The sequence below is a fragment of the Camelus dromedarius genome, chromosome 5, assembly GCF_036321535.1.
Source record: "Camelus dromedarius isolate mCamDro1 chromosome 5, mCamDro1.pat, whole genome shotgun sequence".
NCBI lineage: Eukaryota > Metazoa > Chordata > Mammalia > Artiodactyla > Camelidae > Camelus > Camelus dromedarius.
Window position 1 is genome coordinate 70,984,337 of NC_087440.1, and position 13,071 is coordinate 70,997,407.

General features: G+C 39.1%; 1 protein-coding gene across 5 annotated transcripts in view; it reads left to right on the forward strand.

Annotated features, from left to right (window-relative positions):
• GPATCH2L (G-patch domain containing 2 like) overlaps positions 1-13,071 on the forward strand; it is a 57,223-nt gene that overhangs the window by 18,291 nt on the left and 25,861 nt on the right. For 2 of the 5 annotated variants that reach the window (XM_064486136.1, XM_031454103.2), the window contains 5 exons: positions 2,939-3,115; positions 4,672-4,751; positions 7,520-7,587; positions 8,463-8,502; positions 10,101-10,186. In XM_064486136.1, the coding sequence (XP_064342206.1) occupies positions 2,939-3,115; positions 4,672-4,751; positions 7,520-7,587; positions 8,463-8,502; positions 10,101-10,186 (451 nt within the window). Of the gene's footprint in view, positions 1-2,938; positions 3,116-4,671; positions 4,752-7,519; positions 7,588-8,462; positions 8,503-8,553; positions 8,609-10,100; positions 10,187-13,071 lie in introns of all 5 variants that reach the window. The other 3 variants (XM_064486135.1, XM_031454102.2, XM_064486137.1) reach the window with 2 other exon arrangements.

The following is a 13,071-nucleotide window of genomic DNA, read 5'->3' on the forward strand; positions in this document are numbered from 1 at the left end:
TTGTTTATTTTGATCTCTCTGCCTGAAATGTCATCTTCATCTTTCCATGAATGGCTGGTCATCCTCCAAAGTTCTCCTGTTGCTCCTCTGAGGCATATTTATGGACTACACCCGTGGATTTTCTTGCCCTCATTTCCTGTTGTGTTTGGCCAATAGAGGCAACTACAGAAGTATGGAGGGAGGGAGGGAGGTAAAAAAGACTGGATGTGTTAGTCATCAAGCTTTTATTATGATGATACTGTTGAAGAGTCCCAGATTTCAGTTGTTTACTACATTAATCTTGCTGTGGGCCTGGGGGTTGGCTGTGGTTCAGCTGATCTTACCTGGGCTCAGCTGGTCTCTAGGCTTCAAGTTAGGTTTGTATCTACTCATATTTTCTTATTCTGGGACCTAGGCTAAAGGACCAATGGCTCTGTGTGGCAGGGACTTCTCATGGCAAATGATATGAATGCCAAGTGACTAAGTCAGACCATGTATGAATATTTAAAGCTTTTGCTTGAATCACATTGCTAATGTTCAGCTACCTAAAGCAAGGCGTGTGACAAAAGCCCAGTGTCCATGGGATGAAGAAGTGTGCTCTTCCTCATGGGGAAAGCTGTGTGGAATTCCTTGGCAAAGGGCAAAGGGTGTGTGGCTGTATCATTCTATTATAGGGAGGTGGTGAAGAGTTGGAGACAATATGCAGTGTGTACCACGTTGGGTTACAGCTTTCCCTGACTCCCTTTCTGTTGGACTGCTGGTTGGTAGTTGTTGTGTTCTTCTGCTAAAGGCTGCTGCTCCTATTTGGCAGCCTTCTCCTATAACCACAGTTGTCTCTCTGTGCTCTGGTAACCGTTCTTTCCCCTTGCTTCTTCAGATCTGGGGAGGATAAAGACTCCCTGATGTGCTGGCTCCAGGATGCTTCAACATCCCTTTGGTTTCTCTCAGTACTGTCTATACTTTTGTAAATGATCGCTTCACTGGAGGAAGTCTCAGATACCCCATTTAAGTGTGCATGTGTTCCTAAAGATATTCTGGCTGATATTCTCAGCGTAGGCATCATCTCCTAGAACCTTTAATTCTTTTCTTGCCTTGTACTTACTGCTTTCTCATCACTTACCGTATTACATTATTGTTTATAGATGCACGCCTTTTCTGTTGAAGCTTTTCAAAGGCAGGAATTTTTTTTATTGTTTGCTACCACAATAGATAACACATTGCCTGGCATGTAGTAAGCTCTTAATAAATAACTGTTGGGGAATGCAGATAAGGGGAAAATTCTCTTCTTTTTTTCCCCATCAAGCAGAATTGTACACAGAACGTCAAGTTATGAAACAACTAAACCTGTTTTGATTAAAGCAAGATCCTAGAGGAGCAGGTCCAGGGCCTGATCCACTCAGCCTCTTCCTTATTCTCTGGCAGCACTCTTTTAAGGAGCTCCTGCATCAGGCATCCTAATGAATCCAGGTTGAAGACTACTGGTCTAGATAATCTCACAAGTTTCCTTCCAGTTCAGTGAGTCCCTTTTTGTATTATCAAAAATCTCAAGTGAATGTTTGAGAACCAAAAAATACTCCATTGAAGTCTGCTATTTGTCATCAAAATGTGGTCTAGGTAAATATACTATTTTAATAAATGGCCTGAGGAATAGGAAGGAATTAATATATTGACTTATGGTGACACTCATCACTATTAATTCTGTTGCCTGTCTTTAACTCATCCTTGTACCTACCTGGTTTGGTGATATTCTTTTAGAGTAGTGGTTCTCAAAATGTGGTACCCAGACCAGCTTAGAATCACTAGGGAACTTGTTAGAAATGTAAAATTTTGGTCCTGCCCAGACCAGAATCAGAAACTTTAGGGGTAGGGCCTAGCTGTCTGTGTTTTAATAACCTTCCTGGTCCTTCTGATGCATGCTAAAGGTTGAGAACCACTGTTTTAGAAAAATAGCTATTGGTGGTGTGTTTTTATAAGGCAACACTTTGAGTAACTTCTTTAGTGATTTCTTTCCCTTTTAGAGATCTCTGCAGTGATTTATGAGTTATCCTGGGTGTTAGTGGTCCATGAATCTGATACTTCATGTGATTAGCATGGCCTGAGTAGCTTCCCTGGGATCCAGTATACGTTAGAAAATGAATGCAATATAAACTCTAGATGTTCTAGTAATAATTTCCTTCATTCTTCCTGTTTTGAAAGGGGTGCGGGGTGGGAGACATAAAGTTGTCCATCTTACCCTTTTTGGGCAGGAATAAGCTTTGGAAAGTGAGATGCTATCATTGTAGCTAGCAGAAAGAAGTTTGAACCCAGAGTCTGGCTATATGGATCTAGTTTTGACATTGTCATTAATGAAGACTGTGGCCTTGGGCAAATGGTATAACTTCTTGACAAGCCTTGGGGGATTATATTGTCTCTGTGGTTAGTTTTTTCTTGGTATTTCCTTGGATTGTTACTGTCAAGATGATTTTCTGTCCTATTTAATGAGGTACCATAGAAGAAACAAAATATGGATGTGTATTCTTTACTCATTTATTATGAGATACAGATATAGCAAGAAATCTCTCAGGAATAGCTAGTTTTGAGTTAAGAAACATTTGTGGGCTTTGAATCCCCAAGTTCATTTATACTTCTTAGACATGGGAGGCAGTTTATTTTTGTGTTAAAGACTTTGGAGTTAGTCGGGCTTTGGTTTCAAACCATGCCTTCATCATTTACTAACTTGACCTTGACTTCTCTGGGCTTCAGTTGCCTTGTATAAGGTTTGGAAGAGATAACAAATTTACAGATCTTTTTAGTATGGATTCTGGTAGGTGATAAGGGCTTTTAGTAAATGGCAGGTTTATTAGGTTTTATTTTTAAAATACATTTAATTAAACCTATATCACTGAGAAAGCATCTTCCCATTTGGTTTTTCATAGAGCATGTTAAAATTCCAGCTTTTGATTGGATCTCTTTACTTTAGGGGATGATGAGCAGAGTGATTGGTTCTATGAAGGAGAGTGTGTCACAGGATTCACTGTCCCCAATCTTCTGCCCAAGTGGGCTCCTGATCATTGCTCTGAAGTAGAAAGAATGGATTCTGGACTGGATAAACTTTCAGATTCCACATTCCTTTTGCCTTCTCGACCAGCTCAAAGAGGTGAGTTCTGAGGAGACCAAAATACACTTCATACTTCTTTGGTTCTCTGTGGGGAGAGTCATCCCGTGGCAAGCATACTCATGCCTGTAAGCATGCATTAACTATCTGAATTTTAGAACTAGTCCAGGGATTTTTCTAGAAGATTCAAGGGTGAGTCTCAAAGCTTGAGGTTCTCTCCATTCTTACCTAAATCAATCCATGGAGACTCTTGGAATATATATTAGCAGGGCGTTCCTTCAGCTTGCTATTGCCATTTGTGCCAGATTTAAGAAGCCTGGCAGCGTGTCCCTGCTGCTTATCCTGCTGTGAAACTGATGGGCTATTGAGTGCTCAATGGAAGCCTGAAGTAGTGGATCTTGGAAGAGAACAGATTTCAGTAACAACATTCAAGGACAAGGTATAATGACATTTTTTAAATGAATGATCTAAGAATATTTAAAAATAATTATTTTAATAATTTTATTGTTGTGGACTATAACACAAATACATATCATTTCCCTTTGCTTTTCCTTCAGTTATGGTGTAGCAAGGTGGAGTGGAAAGAGCCTAGGACATGGGGAAGGAAATGCCGTGGTAGTGGTCTCTGTACTGTCTGCCTAGCTCTGTGACTGATGGAGTCACTTTATTTCCTTGGGACATCAGGGTCATCACTTAAGATAGTGTGACATTGAACAAAACTGTTTCAGAGGTTTCTTTTAGCTCTATAAATTTACAACATGAGGATTCCCTGTAATCGATAATCAGCCAGTTAGTTACTAAGCATTTGTTGAGCATCTGTCAGTGATCAGAATTACACTAGGAGCTGTAAATTCCTATTCTGTAACATTTCATTGTGATGAATTTAGGTGATTGAAAGGCATTCTCAAAGCAGTTGGTTCTTGGTAAAGACTGCTCCCTGGCTGAGGCGCATTGTTTGCTATATTAAAACTTTTAAAAACATTTCAGTGACCACTTCTAAAAGTTCTTTATGGACCATGTAAAGTATACACAAGTAAGCCAGAATAGGAAGAAGAAACTTTGAGTGGCCTGTAATCCTATCCCTAGAGGCAGTGTCATTGGTAATGTTTTGGTGTGAATTCTTCCAGTTGTCTTTTCTATGTGTAGGACATGCACAGCAGTGAGAAAAATGGGATTATACTATACATGCTAGTTTTTACTGTTTCATGAATTGGAATGTTTTTGAGATAATAGCTAACATTTAATTTGTAATTAGAAATTGTTGATAGTACCTTGTATTTGTGTAGGGTTTTCAGTTTATAAAGTACCTTCTGTGTGCTATTTCATTGAGTCTTCAAAACAGTGCTGTAAAATAGGATTATTCCTATTATTCCTTTTCTATAGATAGGGATTCCTAGGTCAGAGGTGAATGACATGCTTAGGATGATACTGCTGGTGACAAAGACAGGGGAATAATAAATCCTTGGCAAGTAGCCTAGTGATACTAGTTTTGGGTCAATCTAGTAAGATCCTGAGGAGGAGGCCTTTGGTGTATTAGAAGCATATCATTGCTCATGAATCCTCTGCATGCAGTTACTGAGGTCTTCTTTTTTTTTTAGGGTACCATGCTCGCTTGAATCGTCTCCCTGGAGCTGCAGCTCGGTGCCTCAGAAAGGGGCGAAGAAGGCTTGTTGGGAAGGTGATAGCTCTCACTGTTTACTAGGCTCATTGGGAAGATAATACTCCCTATGGCATTTGTGTGTCCTATTGATAATCATGGTGCTGTGGAACTCCCTAGGGGTAATTAAGCCAAATGTATTTTGCGAGTTCAGAAGAGTGAACATTATATAGGATATGAATGGGTACACACATAAAAGATGAAGCTCGATTCATACAGAAGTTCTGACAAAGCAAACACTATCATGACGGTGTCTACTGTCTGTAAATCTGCAGGCCTGATCTCTTGTCCCTTCTACTCTTTTGATTAATCTTAATATTATATAAGTTGAAATACTTTTGACTTCTTTATGACTCTTCTTGAACTCATGAATGCTTCTTTTATTCTAACTTTGGTCTTTTATTCTAGAATTCATTAAAAAAAGAAAAAAAAACTGTAAAAAGACCTGTTACCAAATTTCAAAAGCCCCTCCTTGGCCATGAGGGAGGAGTATCTATCATTTACCCACTTTTGCCTTTGCTAGGAACTATGCTAGGCACTCAGTTCATTTAATCTTGCCAACAACCTTGTAAAAAAAGGTGATGTTTCCTTTAGCAGATGAGGAAAACTGCAGTTCAGAGAAGTTAAGGAATGTCTGATATTACCCAGATCGAAGTGGCAGAATAGAGAATTGAACCCACCTACTTCTCTTTTATCTTTTTTAATTTAAAATTTAAAAATTATTTTATTTATTCTTTACTCCCGCTTAGAGATTGAAAATAGGTTAAGACTGAGGCTCATACCCAGTCAGAAAAGATGGTGGTGGACAAAGAATAAGGACGAGAGAGGCATGTGAGAGCACTCAGTAAGCATCTAGAGTGCTGCATGTGGCTGCCTGGTGCCCAGCCAGGCACTTGGTGGTCAGAGCCACAGCCTGGCTGCCCTTAGCAAGCTACTGTTTTATAGATTAATCAGGGAACTGTTTTCTGCCAAAGAATTGGGGATACTTGTTTTCAGATGAATTCATATTCTTTTTAATCTTTAAATTCAATTTCAAATCTCTAATTAGAAAGACATTTGATTAATGGAAGAGCGATACCTCTTCTTTTGGATTACTCATTTTATAGGCAATAAAATGCTACGCTTGCTATTCTGGGAGCTTACTCTTAACAGGATGCCTATCAGGGTAGGAGTACGTGGGGTGGAGGGAGGCGGGAGGTTGGGAGTGGGAACAGAGCAACAGTTGGACTTTTTCTCTTTATTGGCTAGGCCTGGCAGACGGTGTTCTCCTTACCACCTACCTTACTTTGCTTCGGCTCCTATAAAATAAGAGCCTTCTACTTCCAGGGAAGTAAATCATTTCATCCTGAAGGCTCCCTTTAGCGTGCCTGGAAGGAAAGTAGGGCCTATTGGATGTGTCTCTAATGATTTCAAATGAATAGGATAATATTTACTTGTTTAATTCATCTTCATCGCCTTAAAGGGATATTTGTCATTTCTACCAGAGGTCACTGTTCTGCCCCCCCACCCCCCGTCATCTCTCTTCTCTTTCTAAACTGTAATCATAAATAATGAGTTTCATTCACAGCTCCCTGCCAGTGAGCTGCTAATTACGCAAAGTACTGCTTGTAATTTACACAGTAATAAACTGTAAATTTAAGCATTACGGCACTTTAAGTTAATAATTTTTCTGCTGTAACAAATAGCTCATTTTTCACCCATCTCTTCCCTTGGCCCCACTACCATGGCCGTGTGTGTGACCAGGAGGCACAGGTGTAAGGGATGAAGAATATGAAGAATACAGTATGTGAAACCTTTTCATTTAACTCCACTCCCACCCAAAATCTGACCTCAAATTAATTTTTCTGTAGCCAGTTCTGCTAAAATGCGTATCCTAATATTTAGGCTAATCCGCACATATAGATGAATACAAATAATAATGCTTGCCCAGAAATAAATGTGTTTGAGTAACAGGCTTGACATTTTTGACATTCATGCCTGTGACTTCTGCTCGCTCATCTTAACACTTACTCATATGTGCGTAACTCTTACTCATGTAACAGTTCATGTTGGTGCCCTTCCCCAGGTTCTGTGATAGATACTCATTGTAAATGTATTCAGGTTAAATGAAGGGTGAGTGCCTTCTGCTGTTTTCCAGTTTTTTGGAGATGATTAGTTTCTGAATTGCCTGTGGTGTTATGGGTATGGTTTCATATTATAATCTTGAGAACCGCAAATTGAAGATCCAATTTATATAAACTTCTATTTTTACTTTAAGAGATAATGTTTAACAGACAAAATACAGGATGACAATTTTTTTAAGTTACAAAAGTGGTTTGAAGTGTATACATTTAGTCAGTAGATACTTATGTGTTACCAGTGAGGCCTTGGTAAGTGTCCCGTTATGAAGGCTCTTGAGGCTATAATCACATGACTCTAGGGAGCTTGGTGTGCTGGTCTGTTAAAAATTGGCTGCTATTGAATTTTTTTAAAAAAGTGTTTCAATATACTTTAATAACTCCAGGAGGTATTTACGCACTATATTAAAATACTGTATATGGTTTAAAAATGTTTATAATGACTTTTTTTTTTGAGCACTAGGGAAAAATAAGTCTAGAATAACATGCAATACTTTTTAAGGTAGAGTCCCATAAAAAGATATGTAGTTGCTGTTGGAATTTAAGATTGACATTTGACGTGTGCCTTTGGGGTTGCTGGTACAATTATGGAGGTGTGAGCTTGATGATGGATCGTACTTACATATTTGTTTCTGTGGTTAGATGACACTCTTGTCTTCCTTGCCTTTTCAGGACACCAGCATAAGTAATTTGGGTACTGAGAGGATAGGCCACATCATTAGTGACCCTCGGCAGAAAGAGTAAGTGCTTATTACGTATTTACCGGTAGAGGGAAGTTTTATGAAGGAACCCAGAAATTTGATTTTAGAGCTGAAAGAGATCTTAAATGATCGGTACTTTGTAACAGTTAACATGGCTAAAACCCTAAATACATGAGAGTGATTTATTTTTTTCTTTCTAGATTAATTTGTGTTTCTTTGCTTTTTATGTCTATAGGTGCTACATTATTAAAGTAGCCTCTAATAAGGGTGTTATATTTGAAACTAATTTTTCTGTCTCTTAAAATTTTTTTTGTTAAAAAACAGATGATTACCTCTGTATTCTCCTATATGCTTTTCCCATTTTTAGACCTCTAGACAGAAATATCTTTTCATTCTGACTGCTGTGATAAGTGCAGCTGGAAAGCCGGTATGTAGCTATAGGAGAATCATTCCACCCTTTCTTGAGACAGCCTTGCGCTCTGACATGGCTGGCTCTTTGATGTCTCCTGTACACATCATGGCCAGTATCCAGTTATGATCCTGTGCTCATCCAGCCTGGTTGAAGGTTTAATTGATAAAACAGGCAAGATGTGCATGTGGTTTATGTCTTTGTTGACTTGGAGATCCTGTTCTCACTGCACAGCTAAGAGTGCGTTGGTGTCACACTGTAATCTTGAGTTTATTTTTAGTGTCCAGTCTTCTGCATTCCATTAAAAGACTTCTTCCTTTGAAGAGTTATTTCCTGCAGAAAAGTTCATACACATTTAACTTCTCTCTCCTTTCTCCTCCAGTTCCATTTTTTTCTGATTTGTCTTCACTTCATTAACCCAGCATCATTTTATCTTCTCCTCTCTATAATTTTCCTACCACTTCTTTTATTGTTTTCTTTCCTGTTACTCTCTCCCTCTCTTTAGTTTCTGGTTGTCATCAGCTGGGAAAAGAGAACGAAATCAGGTAAGATTGATTTTCTTTGTCATCTTTATCATTTGATTTCCTTTTCTTTAGAAAGAATAAAGCTTTGGCTTCTGATTTTCCTCACATTTCTGCTTGTTCACATGAGGTAAGGATCCCATTCCTTACATTATTCTGATTTTCTTGGAGGACTGTTTTTCAAGAATATCTAGTATTCACTGATAAGAACTCTAGCTAATTCCCCTTTTTAGGATCAAATGTGACCTTCAAAACATATTTCATAGCGATCCAGTTTTTATCCTAGTTTTGAACTTTGCAATAAGAAATCAGAATGAACCTCATCTGCTTATGGTTTAGTTCAGCATCAGCATCCTGTGCTGAGAAGCACAACATTGAAACCTGAACACAGGAAACAGAAGGCAGAACTGCTTTGGGTGAAGTGGGACGAGGCTTTAGAGCCTCTCACTTTTTCCCTGGCTGTGCCCCGAGGGGATCCTTGGCACATCTAGGCCTTTGTCAGGGTCATAATTTTAAAATTACTGACGCTGGCTAACAATATGTTCCTTTAATGTTTGAAGCTTTTGGTTTTTGTTGGGAGAGAGGTTGCTTTACCTTGATGATTAGTTGTGAAATACATGAAGACTGGTAGGTAAGAATTCTTAGGCTTCCTATTGCTTTGTGGTTTTGGGTTTCTTTTTTTTTTTGACTACTTATTAGCTTGTTCAGTTGATACACATTTTAGAGTAGGAACCTTCATCTTGAAGTTACTATTTCAAAGTGAACTATAATAGCAGTAGACCTAACTGGTTTGTATTTATGATATGATTTTAGATGACGTGTGGATACACAATTTTTACTTTAAATTACAATAACCTATATTAGAAAAATGTAATCATTATAGCAAACTTGTTATTTCATAGACATGTAGTAAGGACAGACTGAGTGAAAATAATTGATATGAAGAAAAATACTAAATAAGTAGTAGAGCAGGCGGTGGGCAGATAAAGAAAAAAACATTTTTACAGATGAGAAACTGAAATTACTTTATAAAGTTAAAGCAGTATTTTATTTAGCCCTCCCAATAATCCTATAAAATAGAGAAGACAGATGGCAATACATCCAATTTACAGATGAGGATAGTAAAGCCCGAAGAGATTTTGTAGTTTTTAATGTATGGCAACTTAGTGGTAGATTGGAAGTAAACGTTGGGTATTCTAATTCTTAATCTAGTTCTGTTTCCACTACATTGCTGCTGGTTGTGCTAACCAGTTATTCACTGGAAACATCTGCCAGGATAAGGAAATGAAAAGGTAATTTTATGCTAGTGTTCTTGGAAACGAGGGCTGGTCATCAGCAGGCATAACTTCCCATTATGTCAATTAGAAAGTACTGTCTTCTATTTAAGTAATTACTGTGTATCAGAAGTTTTTGAAAAACTTGTTTACCAAGGAATAGTCTGTTTTGGAGGTGTGCTAGATCAGTTATGCTACATTCATGGGTTGAATATGCAGAACTTGATCGAATGGTGTCTGTGATATGACAAAAGAATTGAACAAAGGGGAAAAGTAATCAGGTAGCAGGTTTAGGATCAGGTCTGTTTCATGTAAGCCTTACTGAAATCATCTCATTTATTCCTGCAGTTTAATCCTCTTTCTCCCCTTTACTCCCTGGACGTTCTTGCTGATGCTTCTCACCGAAGGTGTTCACCAGCGCACTGCTCTGCCAGGTAATTGTCTCCCAGTGGCTGTTTTTCTCCAGGCGATACTATTTTCCTTTTCATAACACTTTTCACATTAAACTATGTTTCTGTATGCTATCCAATTTGATCTTTACAACAGTCTTTTGAGGTCATCAGTTGTTTTACAGATGCAGAAACTGAGGCAGAATGTTGAAGTATCTTTCCTGTGGTCACATGGCTAGTGTGTGATTTAAATCTCAACTTTGACCTAAATTCTGGCTCATATTCCATATTCCTTTTGCTAAAAGCCCCATCTTCAAAGAATGTTATTAATGGTTCTTGCCATGTCATGCACAACCCTGTGTGATCTGATTCCTGCCTCCATGTCCAGCCTCCTTTCATAGACTTCTTCGTCCTCAGTGGGGAGAGGTCCAGCTGTGCCAGAGAACTCTGTTTTGTTCTTCAAAATTACAGCCCTCTCCTACCACTGGTCCTTCTCACGTGTTCCGTTTGCCTGGACTCCCGTCTTAGAGCTCTTTCCATGATTGGCTCCTTGTCATCTCAGCTCGGGCCACCTCCTCAGGGAGGACCTCTCTGACCATCCTGTCTAAAGGGGCCACCAGCACCACTGTCTGCTCATCATCTGTTTCTTTCCTTTAGAGCTTAATCACAGTCTGTAATGACTTTATTTATTCGTTTTTTCCCTGTCTCTCTCACTAGAATTCAAGCTTCAAAGTGCTGGGACCTTGTCTTGTTTCCTGTGTCCCCAGCACCTAACACAGTGTCTGGCACTTACTGGGCATTCGGTATATATTTGTCAGAAATGAATGCTGCACCCACATAGCAGAATGAAACCAGTGCCTCTGAACATAAATTCTCTTAAGTTGAGTGACATACAGAGTTAATATGATTTTAATGACAGCGTGCCCTAGTGGGTTACTGTGCATAGAGAGCCGCTCATAGGCTGAACCATACAACTTTTGTTATTTTAGTGACACAAAGATTTTCTTTCCAAGGTTCTGATGATTGTTTTTTCTTTTTTTCTTCTTAACATGTTCTTAAGTGGATATATTTCATAGATTTGGAGTACAGGCTGCACAAAGAAATTATTCTTTCATGGATACATCAGAACTTCTGCTATGGGCTATAATAATTAACTCTGTACCGTAACCTAGTGCCTAGCCTTCCACTGGAAAAGTCGTATTTCAATAGAGAAGGTCTTTTGAAAAGAGAGACTGTTACATGAAGAACTTGGAAAATTGTGGGATATTAATAAACTACTGTAGATCTTTTCTTCAGTTGCATGCTATTCATTCATCCGTCATTCATCATTTGCTGACTCCCTGCTATGTACGAGTCACTTTGTTTAGTACTGCCCTTATGGGGCTTATATTCTCATGGGAAAGTCAGGTGTGGAAATCGATAATTACAGTGACAAGTGCATGAAGGTGTGTGTGCACCAGGATGATATGTGCAGCACAGAGAAGCGGCTCCTAACTCAGGCTCAGGGAGCTTTTCTTAGAGGTGGTGGTGTTCAGGCTGTCTTGGAAGACACAAGATTTCAGTCCATAGGAAAGCAATCTCCAGCTTTTTGTCTTAATACCAAATAAAATAATGGCTGTGTATATACTCTTTGGGAAGACTGTGTGAGTAGTACCATACAGTATTGTGTCAGATGCTGAAAGTGGATTATTTGCCCTCCTCCCTTTACCTCTGCTACCTAGAGCTGTGCTGTGCTGAGATTAGTATCCATGCTTTTATCAGGCTTCCGGTTGCCTTTAAGGCCTCATTCTGGCTGGACTGGGTGTGAACTTCTTGTTTCTTTGTGTATCTCATTATCTGTATCATTATCTTCATTCTCTTGCTGGCTGTGCTTGTGGCTGGACTTGAAAACATAAGGAAGCCCAGGCTGTGTTTCTGATGCACTCAGCTCTAGGGAAATATTACTTACTGCTTCAGACTGTTGCTGAAAGCAAGATGAGAGAATGTGGACAACTGTGGCTCTTCCTTGTCCTTCTAGACATCATTCCCAGGCAACGGATACAAAGTGGGTTGCAGATATGAAGGTTCTTTGGGACAGGGAAGAAGGGTTTTTTTTGGAAGAAATTTTTTAAAATTTTCATTTATTTATTACCTTTCTAAAAAATTTGTATGTGCTGCTGAAGTGAGCACTGTTTATTATCTTATCCTTAAATTTTTTTAAAGTTGTACATGTAGTTTAGCAGCACATATTTTTGTTTTATGTGTATTTATTACACATAAAAGAGAGAGTTTGCTCAAATTTTTTTCCTGATGACTGCACAGTCAATAAAGTTCGGCAACCACTAATCTGTGGGAAATGGGCAGCACAAGTGACCTTTGTGCAGGTTTTTGAAAATGTGGATGATAAAACACTTAGCCCTCAGTGCTCCCTTTTTTCCTTTGAAATGGTGGGGTCCTTGCCCAGCAAGGAGCTGGTAAAGAGGAGCAGTCTAGCTCCAGTGTGGCTGACTAATGAGAGAGGATTCAGAAGCGGATGGCAGGCTTTGCAAAGAGTTGACCATTTAACAAAGCCTGGCACCTACGAAGGGATGTTGGAGTGATGGTGCTAGGGAAGAGGCAGGTGAATGACTGTATTAAAAACTGTTTCGAATGGAAATTTTACCTTTTTCTTGCTCCGTTTTATTTGTAGTAGGAAAAGATTTCTTTCAAAGCATCTGGGCACCATTGGGAATTTCACACCCATCATTAGAACGATTTGTGTGTGTGTGTGTGGTGACTATGTTATCATTAGTGGTATAATTTTATTTTGCGAAGAGAGAAGTGTTTCCTGTTTTATCACAGCTTTCCCCGAGGAGGGCTGGTGTATTAATTTGCTGTATTGCCTCCTGGCTGTTCCCAGGCTGTTTTTCCTCTTCATCATGGAATTTTTAATGGCCCTACTGCCTCTTGGG